The 15,061-nt window shown below is 47.9% G+C and overlaps 1 protein-coding gene across 1 annotated transcript in view; it reads right to left on the minus strand.

Annotated features, from left to right (window-relative positions):
• WNT5B (Wnt family member 5B) overlaps positions 1 to 14,424 on the minus strand; it is a 17,248-nt gene extending 2,824 nt beyond the window's left edge. Inside the window, exons 1-2 of the mRNA XM_009647938.2 lie at positions 14,184 to 14,424; positions 7,797 to 8,089 (exon numbers count right to left, since the gene is read on the minus strand). Of these exons, the coding sequence (XP_009646233.1) occupies positions 7,797 to 8,089; positions 14,184 to 14,421 (531 nt within the window). The 5' untranslated portion in view covers positions 14,422 to 14,424. The remainder of the gene's footprint in view (positions 1 to 7,796; positions 8,090 to 14,183) is intronic.
• Between the last annotated feature and the right edge of the window lie 637 nt (positions 14,425 to 15,061).

Consider the following 15,061-nt stretch of genomic DNA (forward strand, 5'->3'; position numbering starts at 1 on the left):
AGACCCAACCACGCCGTTACTTACAGTTTCCTGCTGTACTGTAACCAGACAGAGCTACAGCTGAATTTCCCGAGCCCCAGACACTTACTATATCCTCGCTGCACTGCCAGCCTGCTTGTTATAAGCTTGTGTTAGCACTTTTTGGTTATGGTTCTGTCAAATCCCAGGCCACTCGTGCCTCCCTTGCCCTTGCATGTGTTTTTATAAAGTATTATGATTCTTCCTAATCCTGGGCTTTGTTCCTTTAGAAAAACAGTGCAACTCGATCCCTCTCAGTTAATATCATGGGACTGAGTTCACTCCGACTTGGCTTTAAGCAACTGATGCTCAAAACATCTGGCCCATGTGGGTAGTAGCTGTGCCGGGGAATGCAAACGCTACCAGTTATCACAGGTAAGCGTGGTGCCATTCAGCCCCCCACGGCTCCCACTATCAACATCCCAGGGAGGTAACCACAGCTTCAGCTGTTGAATGGCTCTCCCACTCTCCCCCTTTGCTGCCCAGATGAGGAGAAAGCAGAGGAAATTGGAGAATTCCTCTCTGACCAGGCTCAGGTCAAGGTAAAGAATAACAGACCCCACATGCTGTTCTGAGGGCAGGGACTGATCAATGGCCATGCCACTTAAACAGGTTGAAAATGCCTCTAATGGAAAGGCTCAAATCCCCTTCCCATAAGCCCAAGTTCTCTTCCAATTCTTTTCTTGCAAGAATGGGAACGGGAAGAGAATTAATGGGGAATTCCTATGTGGTCAATTAGCCAGACCCCCTTCCAGGCTCTTCTGGCAGTGGCTCGAGTGACTGATGACTGAGGCCTGCCATATGCCGACTGGGTAAATAGCGCAGAAGGACTGACCGCCACAGTCCGCCAGACAGGGCGACAGATAAGGAACTGGGGGGAAGTAAGAGAGAGTAATGGAAACCAATTGGAAGAAAAAGACAGATGGAAGGAAAAGACGTATTGAGATAAAAGCCTAAGACAAACAAACAAAGGCAATAAAGCCAGGAGCCACCACCGCGAGGACTCCGACATTGAGTGAAGGGGTGATGGGGTCAGGACTGCCTGAAAGATAAAAGACCTCTGGTCCCGTCCTTCTCAGAACCTTCTGAGAACCACAGAGAGCAGGGAGACGATCTTCTCTCCTGCCACCAGAGCTCCCTGGGGTTCAAGGAGAAAGAAACTGAGTGAGGGGACGCACCAGAAGTCTGTCTAGAAATCAGAAGACATCAGTTGCAACACTGGCTGGGAAAGCGGGGCAAGGCTGTATGTGGGATGGCACCTGGTGGCCACTTAGCAATGCCATGTCTCCTTTCTTTCAGCACTAACTTTCAGCAACCATACTTTGGGAGTATGGAGTTACACATGCACCTTCCTACTTCCAAAACCAGAATCTCAGAAGTGAAAACTTAACATTTAGGAATGCAGGACTAGAGGGGACCTCCTCAGTTATTAAGTATGATCTCTTGCTATTGTAGGCACAGCTTCAAATAATATTTTCCTCAAATGTATAGAGTGCCCTTTTAAAAGCAATTAGGTTTTCAGCCACCATTATTCTGATCACTATTCCAATGATAAAGTATCTTTTTCTAATTTCCAGCCTAAATGTATTCACTTTATGCCCATTTGCTATGGTGCCAAATTGGCCTTTTGCTTAAAAAGTACTTTTCCTCCCTTATTATTTCTCCCACTAACACAGACATCAGTCATATCCTCTCTCAACTTTCACTTCACTAGGCTAAACATGGCAAGCTATTCTAGCCCCCTTTCTTAAGAAAAGATTCCTATCCCTTGGGTCAACCATAACAAGCCTTTTCTAGTCTGAGGTCATTTTGCTTGGGAATATGAGAACATACAGTATTTTGGGGCCTCACGAGAGCTTAATAAAATGGCATTAGTATTCCCTCATGTTTTATGAAAAGACTTTCCCTAGCACATTATAGGATATTTACCACCTTCCGAGCCACATTGCATCTGCAGTCATCTGCAGCTTACTGCTGCGCCCAGTTCTTTTCTACTTGTTTCCTAATGACTGAAATATTTTTCATGCAAGTCCTCAAGTGATGGTCTTAATGTAGTTTTACTGGATGTCATTAGCTGCTGTACAATATTCGGATTCTCCTCTGTGTTCATAATACCTGCCACCTTTACATCATCAGCCCATTCCCAATTCTTCTGTTGGGGCTGAGAAACAAAAATACTAAGTGTTGGTCTTGAGGCAAGTCCTTGAAGAACTCTGCTAATTAAGCTCTGTCAAGATCAAGATACGTCCTTTCACACAACTTACTGACATCTTCCCTTGAACCAGTTTCTTGTCCACCTCCTAGCTGCTGCATTTTTCCTTATCTTTTCCAATTTAATCAAGTGTTTCCCATGTGAGAAATACATTAAATGTCTCACAGAAGGTTCAGGTAAATGAGACCTATCAGATCTATTTTGCTTTTTAGGAAATCAGTGATGTTCTAGATGATTGTGTGATCAATATTTGAGAAATTCTTCTCAAATTATTTCCCATTTTGCCTCTTCCTCTGAGATATCCTTTCCCCCAGGTCCTCCTGTAAACGCTGCCAAGGTCACACTGACTGTGGTGCCAGCTCTTTCAGAGTGCCAGGAAAGAAAGTGGGCACTCCCTGTGACTTGAGAGCTTTATGCTATCTGAGTTTTGCTTCCACTTTGGCTGTGGTAATTTCCATTTTCAGCCTTTCTCCTTTGCTCCCATGCTAATATATTTCTGAGAGCCAAGGGGAAAAGGCTGCCCTGTACTGGCCAAATACCATCCTGATCAGACAATGCTGGAACCTGTAGCAATGACATCTCAGAGCCACCCCAGGTCTCATCTCCATCCTGATCCTTTCATATTCATCTCCTTTCCCGATCCTTTCATATTCATCTCCTTTCCTGATGCCAGCATCTCCATTCCTCACTACCCCCAAATCCTCATCCACTCAAACCACCCAAAGTCCCACTCTCATTTATTCCAGAGCCCTCCGTTCTTCCAGCCCTTTGCTGCCACTTGACTCCCATCTGAATCCTTCAACCCGATCCCAAACTCCCCTCCATCAGCAGCCCTCTGCACCATCCCACCCATCTCAGGTCTGCTGGCTCCAAACTTCAGTACTTGCTGCTCAGCTCCTCTTCCTCTACCTGTCTGAATGCGGCAGCTGCCTCCTCATGCCTTCCTCACTCCCACAGGTTGCCAGCACCATTGGCCATTTTCTACTGTGATAGACCTTGCCTGCCCCTAGGACACCCTGCCTGGCTTCCCCCAAAAAGCACAGTCCCAGGGAGATTTAAAAAATCTACACTATTAACACTTATTCCCCTAGTGTGGAGGACAGCAAAAGACATCTCCATTGTGCAGCAGACATACCATACCCCTCCCCACAAGCAATGCTGCCCATTCCAACTTGAAGCCCCAGGTAAAGCACTCGCTTACTTTGGGGAGCAAAACTATTCTGTCTTTAGACTCAGCCCCATCCTCACTGACTAGCAGTCTCCTTCCTTCCTTCCCATCTCCTCCAATTTGCACAGTTTAAAAAGCTTTTGCTGTTTATTTTACTACCCTTTGCAAGGTCTGACTCAGCGTGATTTTTTACTGTTCTCACTTCATCTTTACACTTCTTGACCTGTAAGACAGAGCTTTTTGTTATTTATTTGCTATCAGCTCTTTTTTTCCATCCTTAGTAGGCTGTCGGTCTATTCCTAGCAGCTTCTCTGTGGTAGTTATTCATTCAGTGAGGTCTGGATATTCTTCCTACAAGCTTTTTCCTCTTGCTTGGCATGCAGAATTGTAATGGCTTTAGCATCTTTGACTTGAAAAAGTTCCAGACCTCCTCCACAGCAAGTTCCTCGGCTGAGTTTACTAACCTGCTCCCTTAGTTTATCGGAGTTTGTTCTTTGAAATCCACAAGCTTAATTACACACTGGTTTATACTTCCATTTAATTTAATCTGAAGTGGCTTGTGTTCATTTAAACTAAGGTTATTTTCTATGGCCATCTGTTCCACAGAGTCTACAAAAACTAAGCTTGAAATAACATTGTCTTTTGCTGGCCCCTTTGGGGTCCTGTGTTAACTGGAGACAAAAGAAATCACCTTGAGAGCTTGTCTATGGAGTCCAAAGAAGCACGGGCAATGTAGCATTCCAAGCACAATTTAAACAACTTGCTGCACCGTAGTGCAGACAGGCACATAACTGGCAGGACATAACCATTTTTAGCAGTACAAAGCTTCCTTCTGTCTAAAACCGTACCATCGTAGGGAGCAAAATGAAGCACCCATAATCCAAAGGGAAATAGTTAGCAACCTGCTTACACCACTGAGACACACACAAGTCTATGGGGCCAGATGGGATCCACCCAAGGGGACTGAGGGAGCTGGCAGAAGTGCCCACAAAGCCACTTCCCATCATTTATCAGCAGCCCTGGATAACTGGGGAGGTCCCAGTTGACTGGAGGTTGGCAAATGTAATGCTCATCTACAAGAAGGAGGATCCGGGGAACTACAGGCCTGTCAGCCTGACCTTGGTGCTGGGGAAGGTCATGGAGCAGATCATCTTGAGTGCCATCACGCAGCATGTTCAGGACAGGCAGGTGATCAGGCCCAGTCAACATGGGTTTATGAAGGCAGGTCCTGCTTGACTAACCTGATCTCCTTCTATGACAAGGTGACCCGCTTAGTGGATGAGGGAAAGGCTGTGGACTTTGTCTACCTGGACTTTAGTAAAGCCTTTGACACTGTTTCCCACAGCATTCTCCTGGAGAATCTGGCTGCTCATGGCTTGGATGGCCATACACTTTGCTGAGTAAGAAACTTGGATGGCCAGGCCCAAAGAGTTGTGGTGAATGGAGTTAAATCCAGCTGGCAGCTGGTCACAAGTGGTGTTCCTCAAGGCTCAGTACTGGGGCTGGTTCTGTTTAATATCTTTATGGTTCTGTTTAATATCTTTATCAATGATCTGGACGAGGAGATCAAGTGCACCCTCAGTAAGTTTGCAGATGACACCAAACTGGGTGGGAGCGTCGATCTGCTGGAGGGTAGGAAGGCTCTGCAGAGGGATCTGGACAGGCTGGGTTGATGGGCCGAGGCCAACTGTATGAGGTTTAATAAGGCCAAGTGTCAGGTCCTGCACTTGGGTCACAACAACCCCATGCAATGCTACAGGCCTGGGGATGAGTGGCTGGAACGCTGCCCGGAGGAAAAGGACCTGGGGATGCTGGCTGGCAGCTGGCTGAATATGAGCCAGCAGTGTGCCCAGGTGGCCAAGAAGGCCAATAACATCCTGGATTGTATCAGAAATAGTGTGGCCAGCAGGAGTAGGGACATGATTGTCCCCCTGTATTTGGCACTGGTGAGGCCACGCCTTGAATACTGTATTCAGTTTTGGGCCCCTCACTACAGGAAGGACATTGAGGTGCTGGAGCATGTCCAGAGAAGGGCAACGAAGCTGGTGAAGGGTCTGGAGCACAAGTCTTACGAGGAGCGGCTGGGGGAAATGGGGTTGTTTAGTCTGGACAAAAGGAGGCTGAGGGGAAACCTTATTGCTCTCTACAACTACCTGAAAGGAGGTTGTAGCGAGGTGGGGGTCGTTCTCTTCTCCCAAGTAACAAGCAATAGGACAAGAGGAAATGGCCTCAAGTTGTGCCAGGAGAGATTTAGACTGCACATCAGGAAAAATTTCACTGAAAGGGTTGTCAAGTGTTGTAACGGGCTGCCCAGGGAAGCGGGTTGAGTCCCCATCCCTGGAAGTACTGGAGACATAGCACTTAGGGACATGATTTAGTGGTGGACTTCACAGTGCTAGGTTAACAGTTGGACTTCATGATCTTAGAGGTCTTTTCCAACCTAAACAATTCTATGATACTATCATCTGAAATCACAGCCCAGTGAGATTCTTGCCCATATAACAAGAGGAACAAGACAGGTGTTACCCACACTGTGGAGTGAGTATCTTCTGACTTGATCTTCTAATACAGATGTTACTACAGTTCAACTGGAGCCTCAAACTATTGGCCATATTCTGCCCCTGGATCCCTCAAGGCAATAGGACTGGCTGTTAAAAAGTCTCATAACAAATTCACTCTCTATTTTAGGCAGGGTATTTATTTGTAGTAAACCAAGTTCATGACTCCAGACATGTAAGATGTTCAAAGCAAGTAATGCAGAGAAGAACGTCACTTTCAGGCTACTACTCTGTGTGGGAATGCCCCCCCATTTCTAAGCAAATGCAGACCCCTCCACCCTTCCAAGCCAAAAAACCCCAGACCCAAACCAATACCCACTGAGTTCTACAGCTTTCAAGTCTGCACTTTTCCACCTGCTGCAAATTTACTCCGATTTGATTTTGCAAAAGCAGCATGTATTTTCAATGCTTCAACCCAACACATTGATTTCACAATCAAAAAGCCAGAGAAAATCTTCTTTGGTGGCAAAATGAAGCTGAAATTACATGCAGAAAAGACAGACATACATGGGAAAGGGAAAGATAATTCAGTTAACAATTAAAAGTAAGAAAGGGCAGAAAATTAATAAGGAAACTAAGGATATTAGTTAAGAATTTGCAGAAGAGCATGGCTAAGTACACTTAATAGGATTTTTAATATGCATTAGAAATAAAATTAACCTTAGAAAAGCCCGCTACTAGGGAAGAATGATAAAAATTTTAAACACCTTGTGGAAAAGGCACAAGTGATCAAGTATTCCGGTTCTAGATTTGGAAAGAGGCAGGATTACACAGTTGTACCGCAGATGAAAGATGCTAAACCTCCCAGGCTATTTGTCACAGGCAGAGGAATAGCGTAAAAAGCAAATGTGCATACACCAAATGCATACAAAGGGGGCAACTTCACCTACATTTACAGCATCAGTGAGAACAATACCAGAACCCAGCGTGTCATTTTGGTATCCAGTCTCTTAAAGGATATGGGAAAGGGTACGCTAAAGTTACATGAAAATGATTTGATGGCTGATGAGAGAGTCTTCAGTGCTCAATATAGTTTGTCAAGAAAGAATGGTGAATAAATTACAGTTGATAAATACTTCTATGCAGAGGAAATTCTGATTACTAAGAGGCTTTTGGATCTAGCTGTAAAAGTCAGAAAAAGACCTGATTGGAAGCTGACACCAGATAAATTAAAATGATAACGAGGCACAGCGTTGAAACAGGGTGATTAATGACAGTAGCATACTACAAAGGGAAATGATGGATTCTCCATCCCTAGGGGTCTCCAGATCAAAACTGTGTATCTTCTCAGAAAATGCCTGCCAACCAGATGCAAATGATTTATTTTGCCCGAATACCAAGGTAACTGAGCAAGGCATAAGTTTCAGAGACAGCCAGGTAGGCTAATTCGATGTTTGCTTCTGGCTTTATATTCCCAAAAATCTGGATGATGGCAGTAGAAGAGAACTCCACATGCCAACAGATCCTTCTTTTCACCACCAGCCTGTCATTTTCACAGCTCTAGGAAGCCAGTTTCTGAGATGTAAACCTTGAAAGCGGGCCATGACAGCACCTAGCCCATTTGGAAAGGGCTTACATGTCTGCACACGTGTGTCACACAGTATCTCAACAAACCCAAAAACTCACTAGCTTTAGCTGGCAATGGAAGCCTGCCATTGAAACTGGAATATAGTATTTTCAATATTGTCTGTAATATTGATTAAAATGCAGTAAATGTGACCATACACCATCACTGGGGCATCATTGGACTATCCCTCCTCAAACCTCCAAGTAATTTGGTATCTAGCTATCTCAAGCCTTCTGACCCTGAGAAAGAGGAAAGGGTCAGCATCCATCTTACCCTGCGACCAGCCTCGTTGTTCTGCAAGTTCATCAGCATGCGGGCCTGCTCCTCTGAACCTCTCACGTAGTTCTTCTCCCTCTCCTTGGCATCCACAAACTCTTTGGCAAAACGATATCCATACTCCACGTTATCCCCGCAGCCACCCCACAGCCAGTCTCGGGGCAAGTCCTTGGGCCGGGCGGTCCGGCTGCAGCCACAGCTGGAGAGCTCTCCTTCACGGCAAGCCCGGCTGATTGCATTCACCACCCCGGCAGCACTGACGGCGTAGGTGAAAGCAGTCTCTCGGCTCCCTGTGAGAGAGACGTGAGAAGCAAATTAATGAGAGACAGATCTTATTTAACAAACACAACGTGCAGCAAGGAGCAAGCCAACGGGCTCCGGAGAGTAGGACATGGTGTGTTCTGAGAAGGTGCACGGAATTAACTGGAACAAAGGAACGGGGTGGTCAAGCACAAGGGCCCTGTTCTGGTAGATGGGGAACTGCCGTAACACATGCTTGCATCCTGGTTTTGTTTTCACTTCACAACAACAGCTCCAGCCAACTGACTGTCCAGAGCTGGCAGTTTCTGTGTAACCAGGATCAACCCCAAATCTGATTTTCTGACACACACCAGGAAAAGGGCCGAGACTCCTGCTGTTGCCTGGAGGAATATTTTCGGGAAGAGCATGTTCTTCGTGAACTTGTACGTGCTGCTCCTCAAGGGTTATTATTTTTATTATACTTACGTTTGACCATCTAAGAGCCCTGGAAACCCCAGGCCTTGCCCAAAAGAAACAGCAACACCACAGGCAGGGAGCGCTCAGCCTCCTTCCTCTCAGATCAGCCCTTCAGTATGCTCTCATTTTAACCCAGAGGAAACTCTCAATCAGCAAGAGCATTATCCACTTGCTGAAAATACAGCTGCTGCCTCAGCCACTGAATTTGCCAATAATCATTGAAAACAACTAACGAAGTTGGTCCTGTGCAAAAGGAGCATTCTGGTTAAGCCAGCTATCGCTCTGGAATGGTCTTCATTTAATTGGGACAAGCACTCTTTGTGGGCTCCTGAGTTCATCGACCTTATTTTGGTTTACATAACATCAGCTGAGAATTGTTTTGAGACAAACTGACAGAAACCCATTTTTACACTCAAGCATCACAGCAGAGACTCTCCCAACGCCTCCACAACTGCAGCGCTGGAACAGGTAAAACTTTCCCATGTAGACAATAATAAATGAAACGACTTTCCATTAGCAGGTTTACTAGAGACTGCCCTGCTTGGAGTGTGTGCTCTGTACAGCTTAAAGCCTGAGCCAAGCAGCTGGATCGGGTCTCCAGCTATGTATTCCTGGCAGTGATTCAGCCCCAATTTGACCGGGGCACCAACAGAGCCAGAACACTGCATGAGGCCGAGCTGTGCTGCACCAGTGAGCGCTGTGGGTCTGAAAGAGGGGAGTGGAGGGGGATGAGGAGGCGGAGGCAATCCACACCTGTGCTCTCACCACACGGTGTAATAAATAGCTAAAATCACACCTTCAGAGTCATTGTGTGCATCACCAAACTTTCAGGTGATGAAGAGAACAACTGCCAAAGCTTCATTGTAATAAGCAATCTGATTGTGAAGAGCTACTTACACCAAACCCCAGCAAGAGGCGACCCTCTAATGCTCTCAAGCAAATTTGCATGACTTCAGAGGGCAGATTCTCCAAGAGCAGTTTGTCACCAACCTACCAGGTTCTCAGTGCCAGCTCCCTCAGCAGAACTGAGCTGATGCTTTTGGTGTGCTCTTGTTCCAATTTGCATGTGCTGACAATCTGTAATTAATAGCAGCTTATCACCAGCTTAGTGGTAATGACCCATGACAAAGGCAAGGCTGTGAATGGCATCCACCTTGAAGAACAACTTGTGATCCACACACCCCCCCCCAAAATGAGAGTTGTGCGCTAAGGGCTGGAGTACAGCACAAGACAAAAAATGCTACAGGACACTTAATATAGAAGGGATGGCCTTACTAGCAGGTCCTAAGGAGAGGACTATGCCCCCCCAAACCTCCCTGATCCAAGAAGTAAAGAGGAGTGACTCCTAGTTAAGGTAATTCAGCTGAGACTAGCCTATAAGGAAGTTATGGTCATTTTTCAGCAACTCATCTACTTTGTTTCGCATGCTACAGGTATTTTAAGGTAACGGTCCAATGTGCAGTTTTGCCCCCACCAGTCTGTGCTGGTACAGTGAGAGCCCTGCGGGCACACCAATCATCCTGCTAAGCAGAGCACTCCCTGCATCTATGCAGATTAAAAAAGACACAGGGGGGAAAGGACCCCCCAGTGTTATGGCTTGCTCGACAGAGCCTGCACGGCTCCAGGTGCTTAGCATCCTCACAGCTCGATTGAGATCCCTCTACTGAAAGCACAGGTGGGATTCGCACTTTTACTGTCCATGCTTTAACCACCTCCAACTTTCAAACGTAGCAGCAACTCAATGTGCGGCTCCTGGCTCTGTATGAGGAGTTTAGGCTGCTGAGGATGGTGGTGGGAGAAGCTAAAGCAAGTCACAGTGTGTGGGTTTCTTGCCCCCTTGCTGCCCACGAAGCAGAACAAACCATGGTGCTCACTCAAGGTAGGTTTGGAAGACTGTGGCTCTGTTTGGGAGGCGGGATAGGGCATGTGCATGAAACCCTGCGCTAATGCAAAGCAAATCTGTAGCTGGCAATTGTGGGCTTACACATTCTCGTTCTCTCTGCTCTCCTACCACACCTTCCGGCCTTGAAAAAGTATTTGGGTTTTTGGTCATCGTCTCAAAATTCACTCTGGTACCACGACACTGTGCCATCATCTAAATGGGCCAGGGAGTTATTCCCCAAATTTATGCAAACGTGAACAGGGGTTACGGAGACGGTCAGGCAGTAAACCCCCTCCTGCCCTCTCGCACACCGAGCTCTCCTGAGCTGGGATGGCCCGGAGTCACCCCGGGGGGTCGCCGTGCCCTGGCCAGGCTCGGGGGAGGATGCCTGGGGCCACTGTTCCCGGGAGGCTCTGCCCACCGGTGTGGAGCTCCATGGAGCTCTGCTGCCCTCCTGTGCCCGCTGGCCACCCACCACCAGGATGGGGAGCCCCAGGCCGCGGCGGCTTTTGGGGGGCACCGTGGAGGGTGCCAGCATGGGCTGTGCCCAGGGAAGGTGTCGGTCCCTGCAGATTGCTTCCCTGGAGTTGCATGAGAAGGAGATGGGAGAATGGACCCCAGCGGGGAGACTGACACGAAGATGATAAAAATGGGATGAAAAAGTTTTCGTTTCAGCTTTTTAAAAGCATTTCCCTAAAGTTTGCCAGTTTCAAAGGAAAAGGAGGAAAAATATTTCTCTTTGTTCTCTTCTTTTATGACTCCTTTTTTTTCTCTTTTTGCATTTGAAAAGGCAGAAGAGATAAGATCTTTGGCTCCAGAAATGACTGGACAAGCCTGGAAACCCCAGCCTTGCGGTTTAGGATTGCACTGAAGGAGATAGACTCTCTCCTCCCCTGAGGAAATTCTAACGCGACCTTTTTGGGTGCTCTGTCCTCTGCCTCATAAATGCAGAAGTAAGGAATGTGTCTGTATAGAATGTAGAGAGGTAGATATACGCACACGTGCAGCCTAAAATCTGTACTGGCAGAACAAGAAGCAACTTCAGAAGGATAATTTTTGCATATTGTCAGATTATCATTACTGTATAAATCACATTTCAAAGGTAAGAGCAATTCTCACAACACCACAAACACTAGGAAAAACCGATGTTAAAAAGCAGCCTAATCCAGTGCTACGGATGCCTCTACAAAAGCTTTGTATCACTGGACTGCCTCACATGCATAACATGAAGGTGTAATGATTAAACACAGACCAACCGGGTCTCCTATTTCCGAGCTGAGCCAAGTTCTGCGAGCAGGGAAAGGAAACCAATCTTCCAGGTTTCTCAGTGAACATTCTCCCAAGGAGCTCCCAGGCTTTGGACTTGGCCAGGGCAGGTTCTCCTCCCCTCTCACAGTCCAGAGCAGCTCAAGGAATCATATAATCTATGCCATGCCTGCATCAGTGGGTGGGCAGCTGAGAGTTGTTGGCACACTACCCACCTTCTGGGTCCTTCTTATCTCTTCCCGCTTCCCCCCCCCCAACACTCTGGCATGCCTCTGTGCTCTTGCAGATATTCTGGTCTCCAGACCTTTCTTGTGCCATTGGCAGAGAGTACAGAAAAAGGGCTGTGGTCCAGAATTGGGGCTCAGAGGTTGAAAACAGGAGACAGGCACACAGTATGAACCCAGGGAAGAATGACTTTGTAGTTGACACAGAGAGATTGAAAAGCTTTGTTTTCTTCCCCAGCGTGGAAAACAGATTTGCTGAAATGATGAGCAACGCCTCATTACAAAGAAAGAAAAAGCAGAAGGTGGAATTAAGAGAAGAGGCACCATCCCCTTCCCCAGCAGCTTATTGTGGACATAGGCAATGATGGTGAATCATCATAGACCCTGGAACACCCCAGGCCATCTTTGGTGACATTTTTCTTACTTGTGTGCTCTCTTGTGCTGGAGTACAACCATCTGACCATGCTCTAACTCACCAGAGTATCTAAAGGACCCAGTTTCAGAACTCTTTGTTAGGATAGCTTTTTAAACAGCAGGCAAGCGCAGGCGGTTGCCTCACAGATTCCTACTAGAGGTACAACGGTAGTCCTAGCAAACAAATGCACGCACACACAAAACAAATAATAGCAGCAGGACTACTGGACATACCCATCGCATACCCACACTACCTCTTCCCTCATCAAAACCCAAATCTACTCCCAGTCTAAACTAACAGGATCAAATTTATTTTAGAGAGGAGGCATCTTCCCTCTTCCACTATCCACTCTAAGTCCCTTCTTCCTGTACACCCTCTGATCTTTCCTAACTGCTTTTCATTCTTCACCTCTGATCTTTGCCTTCTCTTAGTTCACCTTTCTTTTCTCCAGGTGTGGACTTGCCTACTGTACCAACCTGGGGATGCAGGAAGGTACTGAAGAAGAGGAGAAAGTTTGCTCCAGAATGGGAAATTCCTATTTTCTTCTGTCCTTGCAGAGTCACTAGATCTCCCTGGGGATCTGAAATTTACCCTGTTCTTTGGGCTAAGTTACATGTGAGGGAGGGACACCAAGAAGGGAGAGATGGAGGTGTATTTTCTGTCCTTTCCTTGTGGTAGCTGAAATACCAGTTTTCATACCCCGAAGCACAAGTTTTAACAATCTGGGATTGCATGTAGTCTCATCTGGCCACCACCCTTGCTATCAGAAAGCAAGAGATCAAGGATGTGCAGATGCCTTGGATATGTGTCAGGAGCTGAAAGTATGCTTCAGGAAACAGCATTTCCCAGGGGAGTATCCCGGAGAAGCGGGGATTTGTTGGAGTATCAGCTGGGCAGAAAAAGAGGAATTAGAATAGCTCTGGTGGGCTGAATTAGGGATTCTGAAAGGTTGAGTAACACATGCAAAGAAGTCCCTAAAATTCTCCAGGATGACGCATAAGAATTTCAGGATCAAATGGAGGGGATCACAGGACTTGGCTACCCCGGTGCCCTATCACCTTGATGCCCCAGAGGTATTAAAGATGCATCTCTTGGTGCCCTGCTGCCTGTAAGTTTGGGGGGTTTTTTGAGAGTGAAGCCAAAAAGGTGCAAGCAATGCTGGGGGCGCAGGAGCTGGAGGTCTTTTTCCATTCCTTGCTAAGTGTTTTCCCTGACCTTACAACCAAGAAACAGTGCTGGTTCTGGATTCTTCAGTGTAAATGATCAGCTTTGTGGGTGGGAAACAAAACCTGGGGCTGGTGAGAGAGAGTGAGTGTGTGTGTGCGCGTGTGTGTAAGCGGCTGCTTTAACACCTTTTCTTTATTGTCCTGGCTGTCGGACACATCAAACCAAGCCCGGATTTCTCAGTTTCTTGCCATCAGATGACTGCATTTCAAAAGGAGCTGGGACAATGTGGCTCGGTCACACCTCAATTCAAGTGCAGCAATGGCCTGTCAATGTGCCTCTTATGGCCAGCAGGGCAGGAATTATAAAAATCTCTTAGGTTTACACAGAAAGTGGCAGAACGGGGAGGGAAGGGGGGAGATCCCATGCCAGGGGAGTCCATATTTCCCACATCTCAGTTCTGCATTCCCTGTCCGAGGGCGCTCCAGATGCTGGGAATGATAGCGTGGCTCCATTGTTCCCGGCTCCAGCTTCTTCCCTCCCTACCTCTAAACAAGCACACAAAACAAAAGCAGATCCCCTCTTCCTGACCTTCCCATGTCCCCCAAAGAAACACCCACCCCCCCCACACACACAGTGTAGTTGAAGAAAGGGAGAAAGCTGCCCAGGGACAGCCTGCCTGCCCCCGGCACCCACCCCGTACCGAGTGCTCCTACCTATTTTCATGACCCGCCCAAAGACGGAGGTGTTGTCCACCGTGCTGCAGTTCCACCGCCGCTGCCGAAACTGGTACTGGCACTCCTTGATGGCACTGCGGGCCCCCTCCCCGATGAACACCATGTGCTCCTGGTAGAGCTGGCAGAGCTTGCGCTGCCCGGGGGAGAGCCCCGGCAGCTGGCTGCACACCGGCTGAGCGCCGATGATGTACATCTCAGGTCTCTGGATGGGGTTCATGGCCAAAGACCTACGATGAGAAAAACATCCAAGGGAGTTTGGAGGGAGAGGCCCCCTCCACGAAACGTCCGGCACCTTTCCCCGCCAGCCCAGCCCAGCTCCGCTCCCAAAGCCCGGGCGCATTTCTCATGTCAGCTGCCTCCCTCCACGGCTCTGCCAGATGCGAGGCTTTTCCAGGGCTCTAGCGGGAGAAACACAGCTCGTTTGTAACCCGAGTTTAAACACTGAGGACACCCGGGATGGGGAGGGGGGCAGAGGAAAAGCTCAGCACTTTCTCCGCAGAAGAAAGCGAGCTGCTTTTTCACGGACCGCCAGCGAGCGATGCCTGCCTTCGAGCCAGGCTATTTTCCGCTCTTCAAGGGGAAGGGGGCTCCGCGGCTGCTCCCAGGGCTTTTGGCAGCGGGTACGAAACCTCACCCATCCTCTCCTGACGCCTTCCCCCACATCCCAAAGCCCGAACGGGATTTCGGCGAGCCCGTACAAAAGGAGCCCAGAAACGGCTGGAGGAGAGGGGCTGCGTCTCAGGTCCCCAGAAACCGGGCAGGGACGGGGAAGGGGGACACACGGGGGACCTGGAAAGAAGCGAGCTGCTGCGAAAGAAGCCCGGGAGGCAAGAAAGTTCCGTCGGGGAGCGCAGGGC

Source organism: Egretta garzetta, unplaced genomic scaffold, assembly GCF_000687185.1.
Source record: "Egretta garzetta isolate BGI_Z169 unplaced genomic scaffold, ASM68718v1 scaffold511, whole genome shotgun sequence".
In the NCBI taxonomy this organism is placed as follows: domain Eukaryota; kingdom Metazoa; phylum Chordata; class Aves; order Pelecaniformes; family Ardeidae; genus Egretta; species Egretta garzetta.